The sequence below is a fragment of the Ipomoea triloba genome, chromosome 4, assembly GCF_003576645.1.
Source record: "Ipomoea triloba cultivar NCNSP0323 chromosome 4, ASM357664v1".
NCBI lineage: Eukaryota > Viridiplantae > Streptophyta > Magnoliopsida > Solanales > Convolvulaceae > Ipomoea > Ipomoea triloba.
In genome coordinates, this window is record NC_044919.1 from 31,263,817 (window position 1) to 31,282,455 (window position 18,639).

At 38.5% G+C, this 18,639-nt stretch overlaps 4 protein-coding genes across 4 annotated transcripts; 1 reads left to right on the plus strand and 3 right to left on the minus strand.

Annotated features, from left to right (window-relative positions):
* The first annotated feature begins 507 nt into the window (after nucleotides 1-507).
* On the plus strand, nucleotides 508-6,287 carry LOC116016580 (auxilin-related protein 2-like). Its single transcript, XM_031256912.1, has 8 exons — nucleotides 508-1,460; nucleotides 2,277-3,852; nucleotides 3,963-4,110; nucleotides 4,196-4,293; nucleotides 4,430-4,495; nucleotides 4,883-4,972; nucleotides 5,251-5,427; nucleotides 5,573-6,287. The coding sequence occupies exons 1-8, from the start codon at nucleotides 877-879 to the stop codon at nucleotides 5,609-5,611; spliced, it is 2,778 nt and encodes a 925-aa protein (XP_031112772.1). The 5' UTR covers nucleotides 508-876; the 3' UTR covers nucleotides 5,612-6,287.
* A 149-nt stretch (nucleotides 6,288-6,436) lies between these two features.
* Nucleotides 6,437-7,630, minus strand: LOC116016582. Its single transcript, XM_031256914.1, has 4 exons — nucleotides 7,312-7,630; nucleotides 7,026-7,234; nucleotides 6,875-6,944; nucleotides 6,437-6,788 (listed from the first exon to the last, which is right to left on the minus strand). The coding sequence occupies exons 1-4, from the start codon at nucleotides 7,484-7,486 to the stop codon at nucleotides 6,634-6,636; spliced, it is 609 nt and encodes a 202-aa protein (XP_031112774.1). The 5' UTR covers nucleotides 7,487-7,630; the 3' UTR covers nucleotides 6,437-6,633.
* A 178-nt stretch (nucleotides 7,631-7,808) lies between these two features.
* On the minus strand, nucleotides 7,809-11,182 carry LOC116016581 (adenine DNA glycosylase). Its single transcript, XM_031256913.1, has 7 exons — nucleotides 10,659-11,182; nucleotides 10,169-10,228; nucleotides 9,329-9,448; nucleotides 9,149-9,246; nucleotides 8,406-8,944; nucleotides 8,219-8,325; nucleotides 7,809-8,135 (listed from the first exon to the last, which is right to left on the minus strand). The coding sequence occupies exons 1-7, from the start codon at nucleotides 11,169-11,171 to the stop codon at nucleotides 8,061-8,063; spliced, it is 1,512 nt and encodes a 503-aa protein (XP_031112773.1). The 5' UTR covers nucleotides 11,172-11,182; the 3' UTR covers nucleotides 7,809-8,060.
* Nucleotides 11,183-13,126: 1,944 nt separating this feature from the next.
* Nucleotides 13,127-18,554, minus strand: LOC116016161 (MLO-like protein 1). Its single transcript, XM_031256323.1, has 14 exons — nucleotides 18,435-18,554; nucleotides 18,110-18,167; nucleotides 17,617-17,855; nucleotides 16,995-17,111; nucleotides 16,843-16,892; nucleotides 16,301-16,406; nucleotides 16,095-16,169; nucleotides 15,905-15,993; nucleotides 15,729-15,778; nucleotides 15,499-15,539; nucleotides 14,641-14,850; nucleotides 14,492-14,559; nucleotides 13,453-13,513; nucleotides 13,127-13,372 (listed from the first exon to the last, which is right to left on the minus strand). Exons 1-14 carry the CDS (start codon nucleotides 18,552-18,554, stop codon nucleotides 13,127-13,129), a joined length of 1,530 nt encoding a protein of 509 aa, XP_031112183.1.
* Nucleotides 18,555-18,639: the final 85 nt, after the last annotated feature.

Here is an 18,639-nt window from a genome sequence, read left to right on the forward strand (position 1 = left end):
GCCTAAATTATCCCATTTACTTCATGCTTTACATACTCGGCTATACACTTAGATACATGAAGGGTTTAATCTTTAACACCAACAAACCTTATTTACCGTCACATACCTAAAAGTCATGAATTTTAATACACGGGATATCTTTAGTGTGTCCATGTCACACAAACAAAGAAACATAGAATTGGGAGCAAAAAAAAAAAAAAAAAAAAAAAAAAAANACACGGGATATCTTTAGTGTGTCCATGTCACACAAACAAAGAAACATAGAATTGGGAGCAAAAAAAAAAAAAAAAAAAAAAAAAAGAATTGAAACGTCTTACCTGATCAAGTGTCCGTCGCCGTTACGGCGAAAGGACCATATATCTGTCCTTACCGCGTAAAGAATGAATTCGACAAAATTCAATGCCAAAATAAAATATACAAAGAATGTGAAGGCTAAAATTGATTTTTGCAAAGAAGAGCCGTCGATGAAAATTTCAAATCAAATAATAAATAATAAATGTAAAAATGTGAAAAATAAGAGAGGCGTCGACTCGGCAGAGAGAACAAGACGACGGAGGTCGAAGTACGAAAGAAGAGAGAAGAAACCTCATCACACCTCTCATCTTCATACTTCAAACCCTAATCAAACATTTAACCTTGTATCTTACTACCAAAATATAGATATAGATTTGATTCGTATCTATATAATCATTTCTGTGGAAATTAGGAAACCTAAAATTATCTACTCAGAACAATCGAATTGGTCAATTTTGGCCTTGACGTCGGTTGGAATTTCAGATCCATACCGGCGGCCATTGCCCTACTTCTGAGGGCAATTACCGGCTCTCAGATCTGCCATAGCTTAGCTCGAACCGTGCGCAGCTACCTGTCTCCGCAATGGACGACCTGGATGTGTTGGCCCGAGACTTTGGGCTGCGACCTGGTGGAAAATCGGCTCCCATGAGATCCGGCGCCGGTGATCGCCGGCCTCCCTCCTCCTCCTCGCCGTTGTTCGACGATCGTGATGGGGCGTTGTTCAGCGACGTTTTCGGTGGTCCGCCTAAATACACGAGTTCCAGTAGCAATAGCAATAGAAACGCTTCTGCCATGAACGATTTGGATTACGATTCAATTTTCAAGCCCGGAAATGATTCGAAGAACAATTACGACAATAACAGCAGCAAGACGTCTTCTGTCCCCGTGTATGATAAGCCGGTCTACGACGAGGATATTTTTGATGGATTGCCAGGAGTGAAAAGCAAATCGGTTTCGTCAACTGCCCGATTTGATGATGATGTGTTTGCCTCAATGACTTCTCCGCCTAGTAAGAATCACAGTAGTAACCAGTTTGATGATCTGTTGGGGAATTTGGGGAGGAGTGAGAAGGTGGCAGAACCCCAGAGCAGCAAGAACTCAAGCTCGAGAGCGTTTGATGATCTGCTAGCTGGTTTTGGCAGCAGTAGTGCAGCCAGTACTAACAGGTACATTAAATATCTTTCTCCAATGGTGTAACATTTCTGGTTATTTATGTCTAGTTATACTTTCACCAAGCAGTGGTTGTGTCAATGTAGCATGTGATGTAATCCTAAGTTGTATTAGATTATACGGAGTACTAGGTAAAGATTATAAATAGTATTGTTGATGATATATAGTAGTTTGCTTACTGCCCTCTTGGAGTCTTGGGTGATTGGTGGTGGTGAATGTGAAGTGAAACCTGTATTTAGATCAAGTGACAGTTAAGTAACAGTCATGTCCATTCATGCATATGAATAATTAACCTCCTATGTGGATATATGCTGGAGCCTGGAGCATTGAGTGGTGTGACATTGGTGAAATTGAACTGTTATATCTGCAGGTGGCAACATATAGGGTATGTTGTCTTCAACAACTTAGGATGTTGGTTTGATTTTCATCAGAGGAAAAGAAAAGGGATTTCTTTGATAAGTCCATCTTCACTATTGTGATCCCTTCAATGAACTATGCTTTTTGTGTTTAGAAGTTCTTGTCAAGAGTACCTTTTTGTACTTTCTAAAGCTTTTGAAAAGTTGACCAAAACTCAAATTTGTTGTGAAAATTTTTCCAGGTAAGTGAAATTACACATAAAAACCTCAGGTCATGGTTTCAAAATTAACCAGATCAAGTGAGGCCATTCTGGAAAGCTTGAATAGCTTTTTCTTGACATATTTTTTCAGTGTCATACATTAAATTGATGAAATAGCAATCATTTCAAAGTTTTAATTATCCATATAGTTTCAATTGAATAAGCTAAAGAACAGTTGACTTTTCTTCTTTCACAGGCCATTTACAGGGTCAAATAAACAACCTTCCAAACCATCTGGTAGTTCAAGTCAGACATCAAGTGTTATGGATGACCCTTTTGTTGTTTTAGGAACATCTTCAGCCCCAGCATCTTCTCCTGGGGTATTTTCTGATCCACTTGAAGAAATTACTAAGCTTGGTAAATCTGGAAGTGCTAAGGCTGATTCTTCATCTGTTGGTGGGAATGTATTTGATGACTTGGATCCACTCAATGGCTTTGGTAAATCTGTGCCACCAAGAGATGGACCACTGATGAATGAGTCTAATGTAAATAGTGGAAAATCTTCTTTCAGATATTCTGAGATGCCAGTGAATGGCTCTCAAGATACTCCTCTGTTCGACATGCCCTCTGCTGAGACTCAGAAGTCCTTTAGTCAAACTGCTTCTCCTCCAAATGAAAGTTCAAATCATACTGAGACAAACTCCCAGGTGGATTCATCTCCCAGATCTGTGGAACCAGAGCAACCTTCAGAAGATATTTGGCTTACTGTATCAGAGGTTCCTCTTTGCACACAACCTACTAGTGCTCCACCTCCATCACGGCCCCCACCTCCAATTCCAAGGTGGACCTCAAAGCCAGAGGCGGGTTTCTTCACTTCACACGGAAGAAGAAGAGCTGATGAATATTCTTCATCCCCAAGTTACAGTCAATACTCTCAAAGTACTAAACCTGCTTTCTCCACTGCTAAGAGCCCTCCAGTATCACACCTGGATGAACTTGAGGAATTTGCCATGGGGAGGACTCGAAACAGTGTTGATGGAAATGGCGATGTTCTTTCTGGTGAAGAAATGAATGCAAACACTGCTGCTGCTGCAATGAAAGAGGCTGTTGATATGGCTGAGGCTAAATTTAGACACGCTAAGGAAGTCCGGGAAAGAGAAAATGTGAAGGCTGCTAGAAGTAAGGAAGCGGTGCAGATGGAAAAGGATGAACAGGTCATGCATGAGATGCAAGAGAGAGAACATAGGGAAAACCAAGAGAGATTAGAGCGTGAACGCCGTCAGCGTGATAAGGAAGAGGAAGAGAGAGAACAAAGGAGACTTGAAAGAGAGAGGGAGAGAGTGAGGCTTGAAAGAGAGAGGGAGGTTGAAAGGGAAAGGGCTAGGCAAGCTGTAGCGAGGGCTACAAGGGAAGCGCGTGAGAGGGCAGCAGTTGAAGCACGGGAAAAAGCAGCAGCTGAAGCACGAATGAAAGCTGAAAGAGCTGCTGTTGAGAAGGCATCTGCTGAAGCTCGAGAACGGGCCGAAAGGGCTGCAGTTCAGAGAGCACAAGCAGAAGCTCGTGAAAGAGCTGCAGCAGCTGCAAGGGAAAGGCAAAATGCAGAAACAAGAGAGAGAGAAGCAAGAGAAAAATCAAAGACTGAGGCTGAGGCACGCCGTCGAGCAGAACGAGCTGCTGTGGAAAGGGCTGCTGCAGAGGCTCGAGAGAGAGCTGCTGCTGACGCTCGAGAAAAGGCTGCTGCTGCTGCTAGGATGAGTCAGCAAAGGAATGATAATGATCTTGAATCCTTCTTTAGTACTCGAGCAAGCAGTGTGCCAAGGGCAAGTTCTCCAGTGAGTGGCCTATTGAACTCCATGATATGTACAGGAAGCCTTTTGCAGCGCTGGTGGTTTTATTATGCATATTTTCTGAGATCTTACTTCTCTTCATTTTTTTTTTCAAGGAAACAATGTTTGATACACAATTCCATAATAAGGGAAGTTCTGAGGGGACAAAGTCAACATTTTCTTCTGGTGGGGTCTCCTCTAATAACATGAGGAAAGTGTCATCTGCCAATAATATTGTAGATGATCTGTCTTCAATTTTTGGAGGTATCATGCTTTCCCTTGTGATGCATGACATCTTAGATATTAAATCCATCTCATGAATTTGTGCTTACTTTATTTGGATGAATAGCTGCTTCATCAGCTGGAGAGTTCCAGGAAGTCGATGGAGAGAGTGAGGAAAGAAGAAGAGCTAGATTGGAGCGTCATCAACGTACTCAAGAGCGTGCGGTATGTTTTCAAATGCACATGCTTGTTTGGTTTTGCATGTTTGACCACCTGCTATATAGGATACCCTTGAGTATACTTGCCTAGTATTGTGTATATAGTAGTTTTGGCTGTATGGTTGATATATGTGATTGTGCAGGCGAAAGCTTTGGCTGAAAAGAATCAACGTGACCTTCAAGTCCAAAGGGATCAGGAAGAAAGACATGTAAGTATCTTTTTGAGCAGCACACAACTAATACAACTTAAAAAGATCACATTATTTATAAGCTAGGCTAGTTGATTTTGTTGAGCACAACATTCATTTTTTTTTTTAGAGGGATGGAGATGCCTCCATGTTATTTACTTATTGAAAATTTGAGCTTGTTAAAAATAAGAATTAGGATGTTAGAATCTTAATCTAAAAATAAGATTAAACCTTACTCACCTCATGATCTGAAATAGCTTACAATTTCTTATGTGACATTTAAAAAAAGAAAGTTTTGTATCTTAAACTTTACAAATTAACTCAATTATTTTCTGAAATACACTCTAAATAACATCTCAATGTCATTTTTTTATATCATATCTGATGGTTTGTATGATCTGCTTTCAGAGGATTGCTGAGACTTTGGATTTTGAAATCAAGCGATGGGCTGCTGGGAAGGAAGGAAATCTTCGTGCACTTCTATCAACTCTGCAATATGTGCGTTTGGCTAAAGTTTTTCTCATTTCTTAATAGAGATAATCACTTGCCCCACAAGACAAAAAAGTGAAAATAGAACAAGGAAACTGGACGAGGCTTATTTTTATCTTTACTAACCGCCTGGCATAATTATAAGAATATATTTAGATTCACTTGCACAACCTTCCCTTGTTTCACTAGTTTTATATTTTTGAGCTGGGTTTATTGGATAATTGTTTGGATTAATTACCTTTTTTTCTGGTAAAGGATGTAATACTTACTCTTGTTGGAATGATCAGGTTCTTTGGCCTGAATGTGGTTGGCACCCTGTTTCCTTGACAGACTTGATTACTGGTGCATCTGTCAAGAAAGTATATAGAAAAGCAACCCTTTGTATACATCCTGATAAGGTGCAACAGAAAGGTGCTAATCTTCAGCAGAAATATATTGCTGAGAAGGTCTTTGATCTCCTGAAGGTACTTTTTCTCAGTATGATTCATATGAGTGTGTATTTCATTTTTCTAGTTAAACAGCAGATTGACCCTCTCTGAAACAACAAAATGCTATATTTGATTATTCTCCTTGTCTTGCTGCTTTACTATATTGGGTGCATTTTTATAGGAAGCATGGAACAAATTTAACTCGGAGGAGCTTTTCTAGATCTACATTCATTGATTACTTTCGAATGGCTCTTGCACTACTATCTATAGAAGCTATGTGTGCGCAGTTACCAGAGATGCTCATGCTATGATGCCCACAATTTTCTCGTGTCCATTGGTGTTGGATCTTGGCTCTTGCAAGCTGCTGGTATAGGGTGAAGCATTTCTAGCTGCTGCTGAGATGCATGGTAAAGTAAAATATACGACCGTTGTAAATTGATTTCAATGCCAGAGGGGTTATACGGCATTTGAAGTGACTGGTTGGTGTAGACTAGTGTTATATCCAATCTTCCTGTGCTTCTATGTCACATTTGATCGCCCACTTCATCCACATCAGATGATTATTTTGTTTGTTTTTGCCAATTCTTTATGCTTCTTGTTAAAGTTCCCATTTGTTTGTGTAAGAGAGATGCCTTCTCCCCCCCCTAATCTCCATACATAATCTTCAGGAGAACCGCATTCATATTTAGCAGAGAGCTAATATAAAATGTATTCTTTTTCTGCTCATTTATATGTATTTTTGGTTTGTATAGAGTCAGTGTATTTGCTACCAACGATTGCATTTGTTGCCTCTTCACAACAAATTTTGTAGAGTGATTGTACATTTTGTACCATGGTTTTATTGTGTACTTTACCAATTGTTGCAGTGCCAACAGACCTCATACTATTGTGGATTGGAGCCAGGTCTTATTCTTTATTTCTTTATGAGATTTATGCTTCTTTTTCAGTTTCTAAAAATTTTATTCTGACTAGTTGTCCCAGTTGCCAGAATTTACATAATACGGAGTATAAAAGATAGGACTTAATTTTTTTTTGGGTGACAATGAAAACCTAATTTATATATTCTGATGATTGTATGTGAGAGCTCTTGAATGATTACATAGAAGTGGGGAAGTACATACATTTTTGTGATTGGGGAATCTGTTATTCTCTGTTTCTGCAACTGCAAAGGGATACACTACAGAAGAGAAAATATGGTGTGTGGTGATTTTACATGTGTTGAATGGAATTTGAGAAACATGCCTATTCTTTCCAGACAGGGATGATCCCCTGAGCAGCCAAACGCTTCTCAACCCAGAACACAATGTGTTTCTCTGTAATTTTTTTCTCGTCAACAAGAAAAGGTTCTACAGTGCTGACTCCATTTCCATATGATGAAAGTGAGAATCCTTTTGGACCTGTCACCAAATTAATAACATTAGATTTCTTTCTTCTTATTCATGTAGATATGCAAGCAATGAGCAGATGAAGATGTCAGATATACCGGTAAGTCCGTTGGGGAAAAACGCCCAGAAGGAATATGGATAACCCTTCTTCAGAAACGAACCTTCCAGCTGAAACAAACAATAAAAATTCATTGCAAGACTTGGGAGATAAAAATAAGGAGCTTAAGGATTGTGTGATAGAAGAGTAACCTTGTTATCATTGAAAGACAGTTCGAGTTCAGTGATATCATCTTGAGCTTGTAGAGTCGATTTCAATGAAGGAATCACATCCTCTTCCATCATCTGAGGCAGTGGTTTGGCAGGCGCTTTGCCTGCTGGTTTTCGCTTCGGCTTTTCCGCAGCCGCCGTTTCTTCTTCAACCGCCTCCTCCGCCTCTTTCTTTTTCGTTTCAGCAGCCACTAGTTTTCAACCGCCATTAATTACCGAACAAGATAAAAGTAGTCGAGAAAGAAGAAGGTGAGAACGTAGAAATCACCTGTGGCGGACGACGATTCCTGAACGGCAAAGCAGGCAATGTTTCGTTGCGGAAACACGACTCTGCAAATCACCGGAACGCAAGTGCCGCCGGACTTAGCTTTACGGCTGAGACGACTGGAAGACGAACGAAAGCTGGATAGCGCCGCGATGGATCCTCCCGTCGTTGCCGCCATCGCCTCTGAGACAAGTAAGCCTAATCGTGCTTCTTCTCGATCTCCACTAATCAAACATTACTCTGTCTATTTCCCACTCTTTTTCTTTATACTTTTTTTTTTTTTTCTGGGAATATTTTTTTTTTTATGGAAAGGGGAGAGTGATAAATGTTAGCGGTGAACAGAGAAGAAGGTAGGAAGAGAGAGCTGGAGAAGGAGGCGTTGTTATCCACACAGTGAGGTTAGGTGAATAAATGCCACTTATTTTGTGATCGCCACTGCGAGAGTTTGTGAAGGAAAGTAAGTAGTGGTGCTGAGCCCCCCACTCGAGTATAGACAAAAATTACAAAATTTTCATTCTATTTTAAATACTTCCAAATTCATACCAAAAAAAAAAAAGAAGAAAAGATCAACACGAGTTCGATTTTGACAAATACTTTCTCAATCGAACTGCTGTTACACAAGAACAAAGTTTATCCAATGTACACGTCCAATAGTGTCTATCAGTTTTCCTTGTTTAATCGTTTATCCAGGTTATGGTTTTTCTTGAGCCAAAATATTTTCTCAATTGGTCTGCTGCAAGTGGCACCACAATCTACTTTCTCAATCTTTGTTTCACTGAGATTGAATCCAATTTACTTTCTTTGTACTTCTGAATCATGTCATACACCTGCATAAAAGAATTCATAATTTTATTTTTTAAAATAAGGTTACCAAGCCAATAGATACTCTAATTCAAGATTTCAACATTACTTTTCTAACTCCAGATGTTAATCCCATTGTAGAAAGTTCCTTTTTGTCAACATATTTCCACTTTGCAGTCTCCTTACCTTCTTTCCTACCAGGCACATTTCTTGTTCCTGCACCAACAAATAATAATGATAAAAAAAAAAATAAAAAAAAAACTCTTTTAAACTAAAAAAGGAAAGCGGAGTGGAACCTTTTGGACACAGGACCAACAGCTCTATGTACATCTTAAGACGAATATGAGTGAAGATGTGAACATATTCTCCAACATGTTCCCTTAAATGTACACTGTATGACCTTTTAGTGTCTAAGTTGAATGAGGATCTGAGAAGATTGTCTGTAGCCTTTCTTCTCGAGGCCAAGTCAGCTTCTCCATCCAACAAGACAGACGGAAACTCCCAGAGCCCAGCGAGCAAACCCTCGTTTGGTCTCTTTACAATGAGAAACTTACTGTTACATTCGCGTTCTTCCATGTCCTGGCTTTCTAGTATTTCCACTACAGTCACGGCAGAATAATCATGCCTCTGTTTGGCCTTGACTACTTTTGTCGGGAAATCTGTAACTACAACTGACTCGTCCTGGGCAGAGAGTGACAGAGCACGACATTGAGTAGAGATAGGACATGTATCACAACTCGGGTTCACAGGGGAGCATGTTGTGGCACCGAGCTCCATGAGAGCCTGGTTTAAATCCCCAGGCCTACAAGGGTCGACGAGTTGGCCTGCTAGTTTCCTAATTCAAGACAAGTCGGAATATACAAAATTAAGGGTTGTAAAGAAAACCATAGGATGAAAATAAGTATCAAAAGCAAGGTCATGCTACATTCTTATCACATATCATTACTGGGGATGGAAATCGTTTATATGTTAAAATATGCCCTAATTATTTTGAGGAAGAAAACAGTAAATGAGATTCTTTCATAATAGCAAACCTCACCAAAAGTTCTTGATGGTCACAGTGTCTTTAGGATTTGCAGATATGGCTTTAAGCCTTGCAATGACCCTGGCTACATTTCCATCAACAATTGGCACTGCCTAAATGGGAAATGTGTAAATAAGAAACATGTAAACAGGGAAGAAAGCATTCTCAAAACGAAAGTTTGATGAAAATATTGACCTCATTAAAGGCAATGGAGGCAATGGCACCAGCTGTATATTCACCAATTCCCTTAACCTTACGAAGACTAGAAACTGTGTTTGGAAAACCGCAACCATCTTCAACAATCATTTTTGCACCCTGCAAAATACAGCTACCCGTTTAAATAAACCAATGCTTGCTAAAAAGATATGAGAACAATATACTATGAATATTTACACATTTAGCTTGGTAGTAAAACATCCTTTAATATGAAGAATAGAATGCTCGGCATCTAAATATTTCAGATCACTTTATGTCATGACTCATGAAAGGATTTTGACCCATTGAAACATGGAGTTATGACACTCCTAAAGAATTTGAACAGCAGTTATCCAGACAATCATATTAACAACCAACAGATTAAATTCCTTGCCCACAAAAGACGAAATCTAAGCTCCCACACCCCTGCCCAACGGGATGATGGAGGATAGATCACAGCAACTCAACAGCCTCTTAGGTGGGAGAATCGGTGCTTTGGTGCCCACAAGAATCCACCTCATTGGGTGTAACTCCCACATTGCGGTTGTCAACCAACAGATTAAATTCCACATTACCATATTACCAACCTATCAAATTTTCTGGCATAATACTGCAGATCAAATATCAAAGGGCCTAACCTCACCATTCATTTTCAGCTACCACTCATCTTATGCCTGCTAAAGCTAATTGAATCTAGAAGTCAGAAAGCTACCAACTTTACCTATGTTTTATCAACAGAAAAATACAATTTGCAAAGACCAGAATCTCTACTATGTATAGCACTTTTCTGTGCTTCTAATCACAAAAGAAAACAAATAGTGTATACAAGAGACAGCTAACCTCTAAGAGAAATCGAGCCCGTCTGTAATATCCCAAACCTGCCCACATCTCATTCACTTCCTGCAAACCAGTTTCAATAATGTCAAAAATGAAATGAAATTACAGGCACCATACTCGATCTTTCTCATCTATTACAGATTTAAAAAAAAAAAAAAAAAAAAAAACATTAAGCGGCCAATTTGATCGGGCTAGCCATTAGCAGTAATCATAAAGTTTCACAACTAACAGTGGGAGCAACCTATTGCTTTGGACAACCGAGGTCGACTCTAAATGTGAGCGGTCTATTGACTTTCTTAGTTTAAGAAGATCAGTTATGAGCAATCTAGACTGGTTGTTATGATCCATTGTCAATCAGGTCACAAGACGGGATTTACCCGTATACACTGTGGAGTGGCTGCGGTTTCCATCAGTTATCCAAAAATTAAATGAAATGAAATTAAACTAAAAATTCAATCAAGAAAACCAAAATACTGAATGAGTAATACAAAACCTCAAGAGAAGCTCGAGCGAGGTGTTGAACGGTCGGCCATTTCTGCATCCACCGGTTGAAGTAATCTATCACCGTCTGAACCCTAGTTTGCTGCAGCATTACCTCCGAAACCCAAACCTCATAAGCCCTCCTTTCTCTCTCACCCTCATCACCATTCACCTTAGTATCACTCGTTCTTCTCCAAGGAAGGTCCCTGCGATTCCGATCGTACCAGTGCAACAAAGAAGCCCTAATTTTTATGGTTTCTTCTCCGGTGAAAGCGAGGGTATCCTCTATGTCTCCCCCGCAGGCGGGAACTTCCTTTTTGAGCCTTGCTTCGGAGCTCCGCCGAGGCCTCTTGTTCGGTTTCGAGGCAACAGCGTGCCTTCTCCTCGCGCCGCCGCCGTCCATAGATGTGATTTTCGGCGGCGAACGGTGGCGGTGGGCTCGTATTGTGAGCAGAGATGGTTTTCTTTTTCCCGCTAAACAGTGGGTTTGAAAGTAGGAATTTATGGAATATATGGCACAGCTCATCCGAACAAGAACAGAACCCTTCCTTATCCGCTTATGTTTTGCTATAATCAAACTTTAACCCCTCTTTTTTAACATAGTATCATTGCTCTTAATTTAGTCATTTAAAAGTTCTCTTTTCATTTTTGCTCTCAATTTGGGTATTATAGTAAGAGCAACACCATCAATGGATCAAAGGTGGATATTGGAATAGTGATGATACAAAGTGATGATCCAAAATTGATGTGGAGAGGAGATAATGGACAAAAGCTTCATCATGCAAATGCTTGAATATTATCAGGAAAAGAAAAATAGGTGGCAAGCGCTGGGGCGCTTCTGATTGTTTTAGTTTTGTTTCTTTTTCTGAATTTGTTTTGGCTGTTGCTACGGTAACGACCAAGCCTTTTTTTTAAATTTTTTTGTTACTTTCTTTCTAGTTTATGTAATTTTTAACTTTTTTTGATAAATTTTTAAAGTTTGAACACAAAATATAAATGTAGTATATAATTTTGATTATTAGAATTGAAAATTTAAATTTATTTTAATTTTGACATGTTTAATTTAAATATAATAAAAAATATTAATTGTAATTATAATTTTTATAACGATATTAAATAAGTAATTAATTCATATGACCATATCCCGACTCAAATAATAAATGTAAATTTTTGTCATATTTCGATTGTATATTATTGTCCATAATCTATTACATAATAACCAACTAAGTTGTATAGCTAATAGTTGATTGTGTTGACTAATAGCTAATAATGGATTGTGTTAGTTATAACTTTTTAATACATTGAATCACAAGTTACAAGAGCATCCTTATCAATGGATTTTTTTACGATTTTTGAGAAGTTTTTGTAAGTGTGATTAGGAAAGAGAAAATATCTGCCTGGCGCGCCTGCTGGGCCCTGCTAGGTGCGTTTCGTGCACAGTTATTACTTTATTTTTTTTTTCTTGGGACCATAAGGGATTGTAATGTGCTCCGTCCCTGCCAGGGATTCCAATCCTTGTCTGAAACGGGGACGGGAATGGGAAATTTTTTCAATTCGGACGAGGACGAGGACGGGGATATCCCGCTCCATCCCCGAATAATTATTATAATTAAGAATTATAATATATATATATATATATATATATATATATATATATATATATATATATATATATATATATATATATATATATATATTTATTTATTAATATTAAAATGTTGACTAAGAATTGACCGGGGACGGGGAATCCCCGTCCCCGCTTAATTTTCCACGGGGACGGGTTGGGGACTATTTTCCATTTTCCGCCGGGGACGGGGTCGGGGGTTTTGGAGACCCGCCACGCCCCGTTGCCATCCCTACCACCATTCTCTCTCTTATTTTCTCTATCTTTCATGTGGCAAATAATCTGACATAAATCCCAAAAAAATTCTATAGAAAATCTAAATCTTCTCTCTCTTTTTTTTTTTTTTTGAGCTACTCCATNAAATCTTCTCTCTCTTTTTTTTTTTTTTTGAGCTACTCCATGTGGCAAATAATCTGACATTCCCTGCTTGTAAGAACTTTTTATTGGTCTTTTTTGTTTGAGTCAGTTAGCTAGGGCAGTATTTCACTTAGAACTCACATTTAAGCAACATATATGAGATTTCTCGTAAATTAAAAAAAAAACATTATTTCAACTAAATTTATAAAGTAAATATTATACCATATAATAAAGCTCGTGATAAATATCGTGATCTTACATATTCATCCATTACAATAAAACTAGACTCACATATTAATCTTAAACCACATTATATGATACAAAATTTACTATAGTACTCTTAAACCACATTACATGATACAAAATTTAGTACAGTGAGCGCGGGGGACTCACCATCACCTATATACACAAATGATCCTGAGCCTGAGCAGCAAAGAGTTGGAAGTTGGAGACAAAACGGGCATTGCAATCTGCAAAGGATTCTTTAAGGCAGATCCCTATCAAGCACGGTGAATATCAATGGTTGTCTGGTCCTGGTTGGCTGGCCGAATCTCTCCCATCTGCACGCCTGTGGCTGTGGATGATGAACCTTCATCTCCAGCATTTGGTGTAGCATTTGCAGCAGCAGAGGAGTCTGCCATTGCAGCAGCTTTTTCCTCATGCTTCCGCTTCGCCGTTTGAGCCCAGTCCACGAGGCTGGCTCGTATATGATCCTCGAATATCGACTGCTTGAAGTGGGTTCCCATCTGCACATCCCATAGATCAACAAAAGATAACAAGGAAAGGAGCTGTTCAGGAATGGTTTGGTGCAGATTGCAGAACTTGCCTGTGTAACAATGGCATACAGTGGCAATGTGCTGTAGCTGCAAAGTATCTGAATGATAACCCTGCAAACAACATCTCACAACTAAGGGTGTGTTTGGTTGGGGGGTTTAGGCATAAGATATGGGTATCAAAGTGATTGTTAGTGTTTGGTTGATAGGTTTTGTGAATGCTACTATGGGTTTGGAATACCCCATTAATGACAAAACCCATACCCTTATTAAATAAGGGTTTCATCTTCCTCCATCATTTCTTCCCCAACTATTAATAATCATTCCCATTCCACCCAACTACCAAACATGCTAAATACTTTCACCAAAACCCATTACCCTTACCAAGTATTTGATACCCATTCCGATTCCGATTCCCATGTGCGAACCAAACGCACCCTAAAATTTACTCAGGGAGAAACAAGGGAAGGCCCCGGGACGGGGAGGGAGTAGTTTTGTGGACAGGGAGGATGTTACAGTTACGGAGGTTGTAATAGTTTGTTATATTTCGAGTGATAGTCGAAACTCCAAAAAATAGAGAAGACATGACAATGTTTAAATGATAGTTGAGGACTATATGTGCAAATGACACAAATGTCAACCGATCAAAAGTGAAAAAACCTCCTAAACTACCTATTACCTATCATTTCTATATGAGTATAGCTACTCATAAAAATGTGTTAAAAATGGTCATTTTACAACAACAACAACAACAGTATCGTGGGTGTATTAGATGATGTTACAATCCAAAAGGTTGTAATAGATTGTTATACTTGGAGTAATAATTGAAACTCCAAAAAAATATAGAAGACATGACTTTGTTTAAATGATAGTCAAAGGACTATATGTGAAAATATCACAACAATTAAATGACCACAAGTTTTAAAAAATCTAGATATTTAATTATTTATACATGATGATATAGATTACTAACTTAAACTACCTATTATTTGTCATTTCTATAGCGAGCATGACTACTCATGTATTGAAAAAGTGGTCATTTTAGAATAACAACAACATCAGGGGCATATCAGAGGGAGTTAGTGATCATACCCTATGACGAGCCTAGGCACAAAGTACTTGGATTGCTCCATTATGCAGGAATGAATGCCATATTCCATCTGCAAAAGGGATTAAATCTACACCGCGAATGTAAATGCAGGAACAAGCAAGACCACCAAGGCACAGTCAGTTTTGCTTACCCATATCAAGAAGAAGAATGCTATTTCAAAAGCATTTTGGAAGAGAATGAAGTGTAAGAAATACAGAATAATTCTGGGGCGGTGAAACCAGAAGTGATCATCTGAAGGTTGCACAACCAATTCACCCTCTATGGCAGCATGCTTCTCAGCAACCTCATGAGCCAATTGTATAATCACATGCTGCAGCTTAGTACCTACAGCAAGAACAAGCTGGAAACACAGAACGAAATTGTGAAAAACATTAAGAAATTAACCCCAAAAAGGCAATACAAATCAAGCCGGACTGGCACCAGATAACTTTTTATTCCCCAAAATGACATATTTGGTTTCCAAGTTATACTGCCGGTATAGACATAATCCCTTAGTTATTGTTGTATCTATTTTTGGCACTCAGTTATTCCTGAAGTGACATTTTTGGTAATTTTCGTTACTATTAAATGGCAGGTAAGCATAGAAATTTGATTTCTCTTCCTCCTCCTTATAGGGAACAATGGCAACACTGGGAATGTTTCTCTTAAAAGGAAAAATCAAATTATCATATTTAACCTGTCATTTAAGTTTCTTTTATTAATGTAACATCAACAAAAAAAAACAAAAGACCAAAACGTCACTCTAAGAATAATTGAGTGACAACCAACAGACACGACAATAATTTAAGAATTGAGTATATACTTGTGGTATAACTAAGGGACCAAATATGTCATTTTCCAATAAAAAGATTCAAAAACCATCTGCTTGCTTCTCATGATCCTACTTCAGGATTACAGGAGTTGCATGTATCCCTTTTAAAGGTCAGCAGCATGATATCATATAGTATTAACCACCAAAATAAATAAATAAATAAATACCGTCACTTACTCCAAAATGAATTAATGATACCCAAAAATATGTATGCCAATCTGCATTACCGAATAAATGTAATCAAATGAAAAGAATTGCAGAGATAGAAAAAAAAAAAAAAAAGTTTCTCCAGTATCATATGCTGTTTCACACAGGAAACAGACTGCAACAGAAAGTAATCTGAATACTTTAATGGACATGAAAGGATGCAATGGTAATTGCAGGATGAAGAGCTTGAAGTTACGTACTGTGAACATTCAGCAACAAGAAGAGAATGACAAATACCCACAAATACCAACTGTAAAAACATAAAAGATACTTAAAATCATGACAGTGAAAGAGCTGCAACTGGTTACTGAAAGCAAGAGAAGATTATAAAATGACGGTTTTAACATGTTATTATGAACTTCTCATTATCACTTGCCTAATTCCAACAACTTTCTTGAAATCATCTTCCAACGCACGAATCATGTACTTGTGAAAATTGAACTTTGGATTTCCTCTGCAATGTGTCTGTGAAGGAAAGTTACTGTAAACACAGCAGCAAGCAACTCTGCAGCATGTAAAGCGAGAAGCCAATGTATCAAAACTAATAGACATTTGGAAATAGTTACCATAATGAATCCCAAACGAAGTGCCATATAATCTGTCTTGGTGACAGAACCATAAAACTGCTTAGCGAAGGAGTGCTGCAAAGCTCAACAAAAGGGAAGGTAAATCTAAATTATTTTTGTTCCAATCATGTAAAGGAAAAGCAAGGATTTAGCATTTCTTTTCCATTTTTAAGCAGCAAGAAAGAATATAGAGAATAGCAGCATACCAACCAACCCACGATAGCTGAACGTTTACCAATGCCCTTAAATCGAGACTTAATGAAATCATGCTGTTGGACATCAGTGACCCCTATTTGCATAACAGCAGAGAAGCACCGGTATTCATAACTAGATTTAATAACAAATGTACATCTAACACTTTATGAATAATGAATTAAATCATCAGAAAGTATTATTCTTTACAAATCAATAATTATTACCATCTAGGAAATTCAGACAAAGATGTATCACAAGTTCACAACAGAAATAAACCAGAAAATGGCCCTAAGAGCATAATCAGGCCTAGCTTGTATCAATCCTTCATTGTTTGCTGCCCTTTTGTTTTAAGTTTTTATTGACAGTATGAATTTCCTCTTAACAATCATCTAGAATTATATAATGAGCATACAGAAAGGGCAAGCACAAAATTGTTCCACTACTTGAAGGTGTAATAAAAGGAAGGCCAAAAAATTAAATAGCAAAAACTATACGAGGTCCAGGATTGATCCACTAAAGAATTAGATAAGAAGAATCCATACCAGATAAATTCTCATAACTAGATTTTGCAATTTCATCCTCCCAGTTCATCCATTGCCGTATCTACACCATGAGTTAACATATCAATGCCAATCATTTCAGAAACAGAACACTGCAACATAATATCAATGTGCAATCAAAGTAGTTCTTGAAAGTTGAACTGACCTTCACTCCTCCAAATATAATGGTAAGGAGGGTAGATGTAACGTGCACGGTTGCCAAGACAAAGATAAAGATGTGCAGGTGATGCAAGGCTTCGACAGATAGTATTGGCACCTTATTCTGCAAAAATAGGTATGTATATACTGTTAGAATCTGTCTTCCAGACTAAGGATAGACAGTATTCTTAGACCTAGATTAACCAGGTCAACTGATAAATAAAACGCCCTCACATAAAAGGCAACCACAGTCAAGTTAGTCTTGAATTGGTAACCACAAGGTTACGAGTTTCAAGTTCCACTCTCAGCAAGAGCGGTTTATAGGCATTCTTGATTTGAGTAGAGTCAACCTAGAATGATCTTTGGTTTTTTACCAACTATGGTCACAATGCGAGATTTATTACGTGCACACCATAGTGGTTACGATTTTCATGTTACTCCAAAAATAATGTCATCCTGTAATCTAAGATCTCTTGTGAGCACTAACATTTAATGATGTCTGCAGAGCCACTGAATTATCATAATTTTTATCTTCTGACATACTTTGACGGGTTAGAGTGTGGAGAATCTTGAGATTGAGATTGGGATTAACTTTTTGGGAGTAGAAGAATAGGAAGAAACTATATTACCTTCTTAGCGCAGTAAGTAGCGCCTTCTCCGTGGAATCTGAGCATTGGAGGCGGCGCTGGCTGATTATGGAACTCCGCGCCTGGGTAAACAGGAGCCATTTCAGACTCCACAGCGACTTTTTCCGGAGACGCCGTACACGGAAGCATTTGACGCATCGACTTCGGAGGCATGCAGATTTTGTTTATGCGATCTTGAAACACAGCCAACAGCAATGATATAAACCCCAACAGCATCAACTCTGCGCCCACACATTTGGTTATCAGTTCATGAATACATCCTCCTATTTAATTTCTTATTTTTTGAGTTACAAGGAAATCATAACACTACCAGAATGTATGCACTAATTAAATCCTCAATCAAAAAAAAAGTAAATAAGTTTAGATTCTACCACATCAAATCAAATTAACAGTTATATCAACTTAGCTAGGATTGTGAATGTCCGATCTCAAATATAAGTAGGTTTTCAGAGAGGAAGAGGGAGGAGTTATGAACCTTCTTCAACTTTATGGAGAGCTTCGTATAGCGGCCTCTTATTCTTCCTCTTCAGATACTGAACAAAATTGTTAGCAGATTAAATCAATTCCAACAATCCCCGCCGGAGCGAAAAGGAAAAATAATGTTGATTTCATTTCAAATATAACGGATTGTTAATCCAATTCAAACAGAAAACGAAAAATTCTTTCACGGATCCCCACATCAAAAGCTAATCAGCAAACAAAAGATAACCGCGCCGCTTCGTTTAGAGCAACAAGGCGTGCGAGAAAAAACGCAATCGTGATTGGAAAAATTGCACGTTATATGAAGAGCACGAACTAACCGATCCGGTGAAGTGCATGAGACGTTCGACGGAGAGGGAAATGGCGATGATGAGAGTGCAGACGGCGGCCACCACCCACGTCGGCGAGTACGCCAACGAGTCTTCATCCTCCCCGCCCATTTTGTACCGCAGCAAACACAATCGAATTCAGAAACACTGCTCGCTCGCTCGCTCGCTCGCTCTTCGCACATTCCTCGCTCGGCGT

What these genes read in the sequence shown, in the direction of transcription:
- LOC116016580 (XM_031256912.1), top strand. Translation starts at nt 877, where the DNA reads ATGGACGACCTGGATGTGTTGGCCCGAGACTTTGGGCTGCGACCTGGT. An exon ending in TCTGTCTTCAATTTTTGGAG is followed by an intron (nt 4,111 to 4,195) that starts GTATCATGCTTT and finishes TTGGATGAATAG; the next exon opens with CTGCTTCATCAGCTGGAGAG. An exon ending in TTCTATCAACTCTGCAATAT is followed by an intron (nt 4,973 to 5,250) that starts GTGCGTTTGGCT and finishes TGGAATGATCAG; the next exon opens with GTTCTTTGGCCTGAATGTGG.
- LOC116016582 (XM_031256914.1), bottom strand. Translation starts at nt 7,486, where the DNA reads ATGGCGGCAACGACGGGAGGATCCATCGCGGCGCTATCCAGCTTTCGT. An exon ending in GGAATCGTCGTCCGCCACAG is followed by an intron (nt 7,235 to 7,311) that starts GTGATTTCTACG and finishes GTTGAAAACTAG; the next exon opens with TGGCTGCTGAAACGAAAAAG. An exon ending in TTTCCCCAACGGACTTACCG is followed by an intron (nt 6,789 to 6,874) that starts GTATATCTGACA and finishes ATTTGGTGACAG; the next exon opens with GTCCAAAAGGATTCTCACTT.
- LOC116016581 (XM_031256913.1), bottom strand. Translation starts at nt 11,171, where the DNA reads ATGAGCTGTGCCATATATTCCATAAATTCCTACTTTCAAACCCACTGT. An exon ending in TCGCTCGAGCTTCTCTTGAG is followed by an intron (nt 10,229 to 10,658) that starts GTTTTGTATTAC and finishes ACTGGTTTGCAG; the next exon opens with GAAGTGAATGAGATGTGGGC. An exon ending in TAACATCTGGAGTTAGAAAA is followed by an intron (nt 8,136 to 8,218) that starts GTAATGTTGAAA and finishes TCTTTTATGCAG; the next exon opens with GTGTATGACATGATTCAGAA.
- LOC116016161 (XM_031256323.1), bottom strand. Translation starts at nt 18,554, where the DNA reads ATGGGCGGGGAGGATGAAGACTCGTTGGCGTACTCGCCGACGTGGGTG. An exon ending in TTATATTTGGAGGAGTGAAG is followed by an intron (nt 16,893 to 16,994) that starts GTCAGTTCAACT and finishes CTCATGGTGTAG; the next exon opens with ATACGGCAATGGATGAACTG. An exon ending in GTGCCTAGGCTCGTCATAGG is followed by an intron (nt 13,514 to 14,491) that starts GTATGATCACTA and finishes TGTTGTTTGCAG; the next exon opens with GGTTATCATTCAGATACTTT.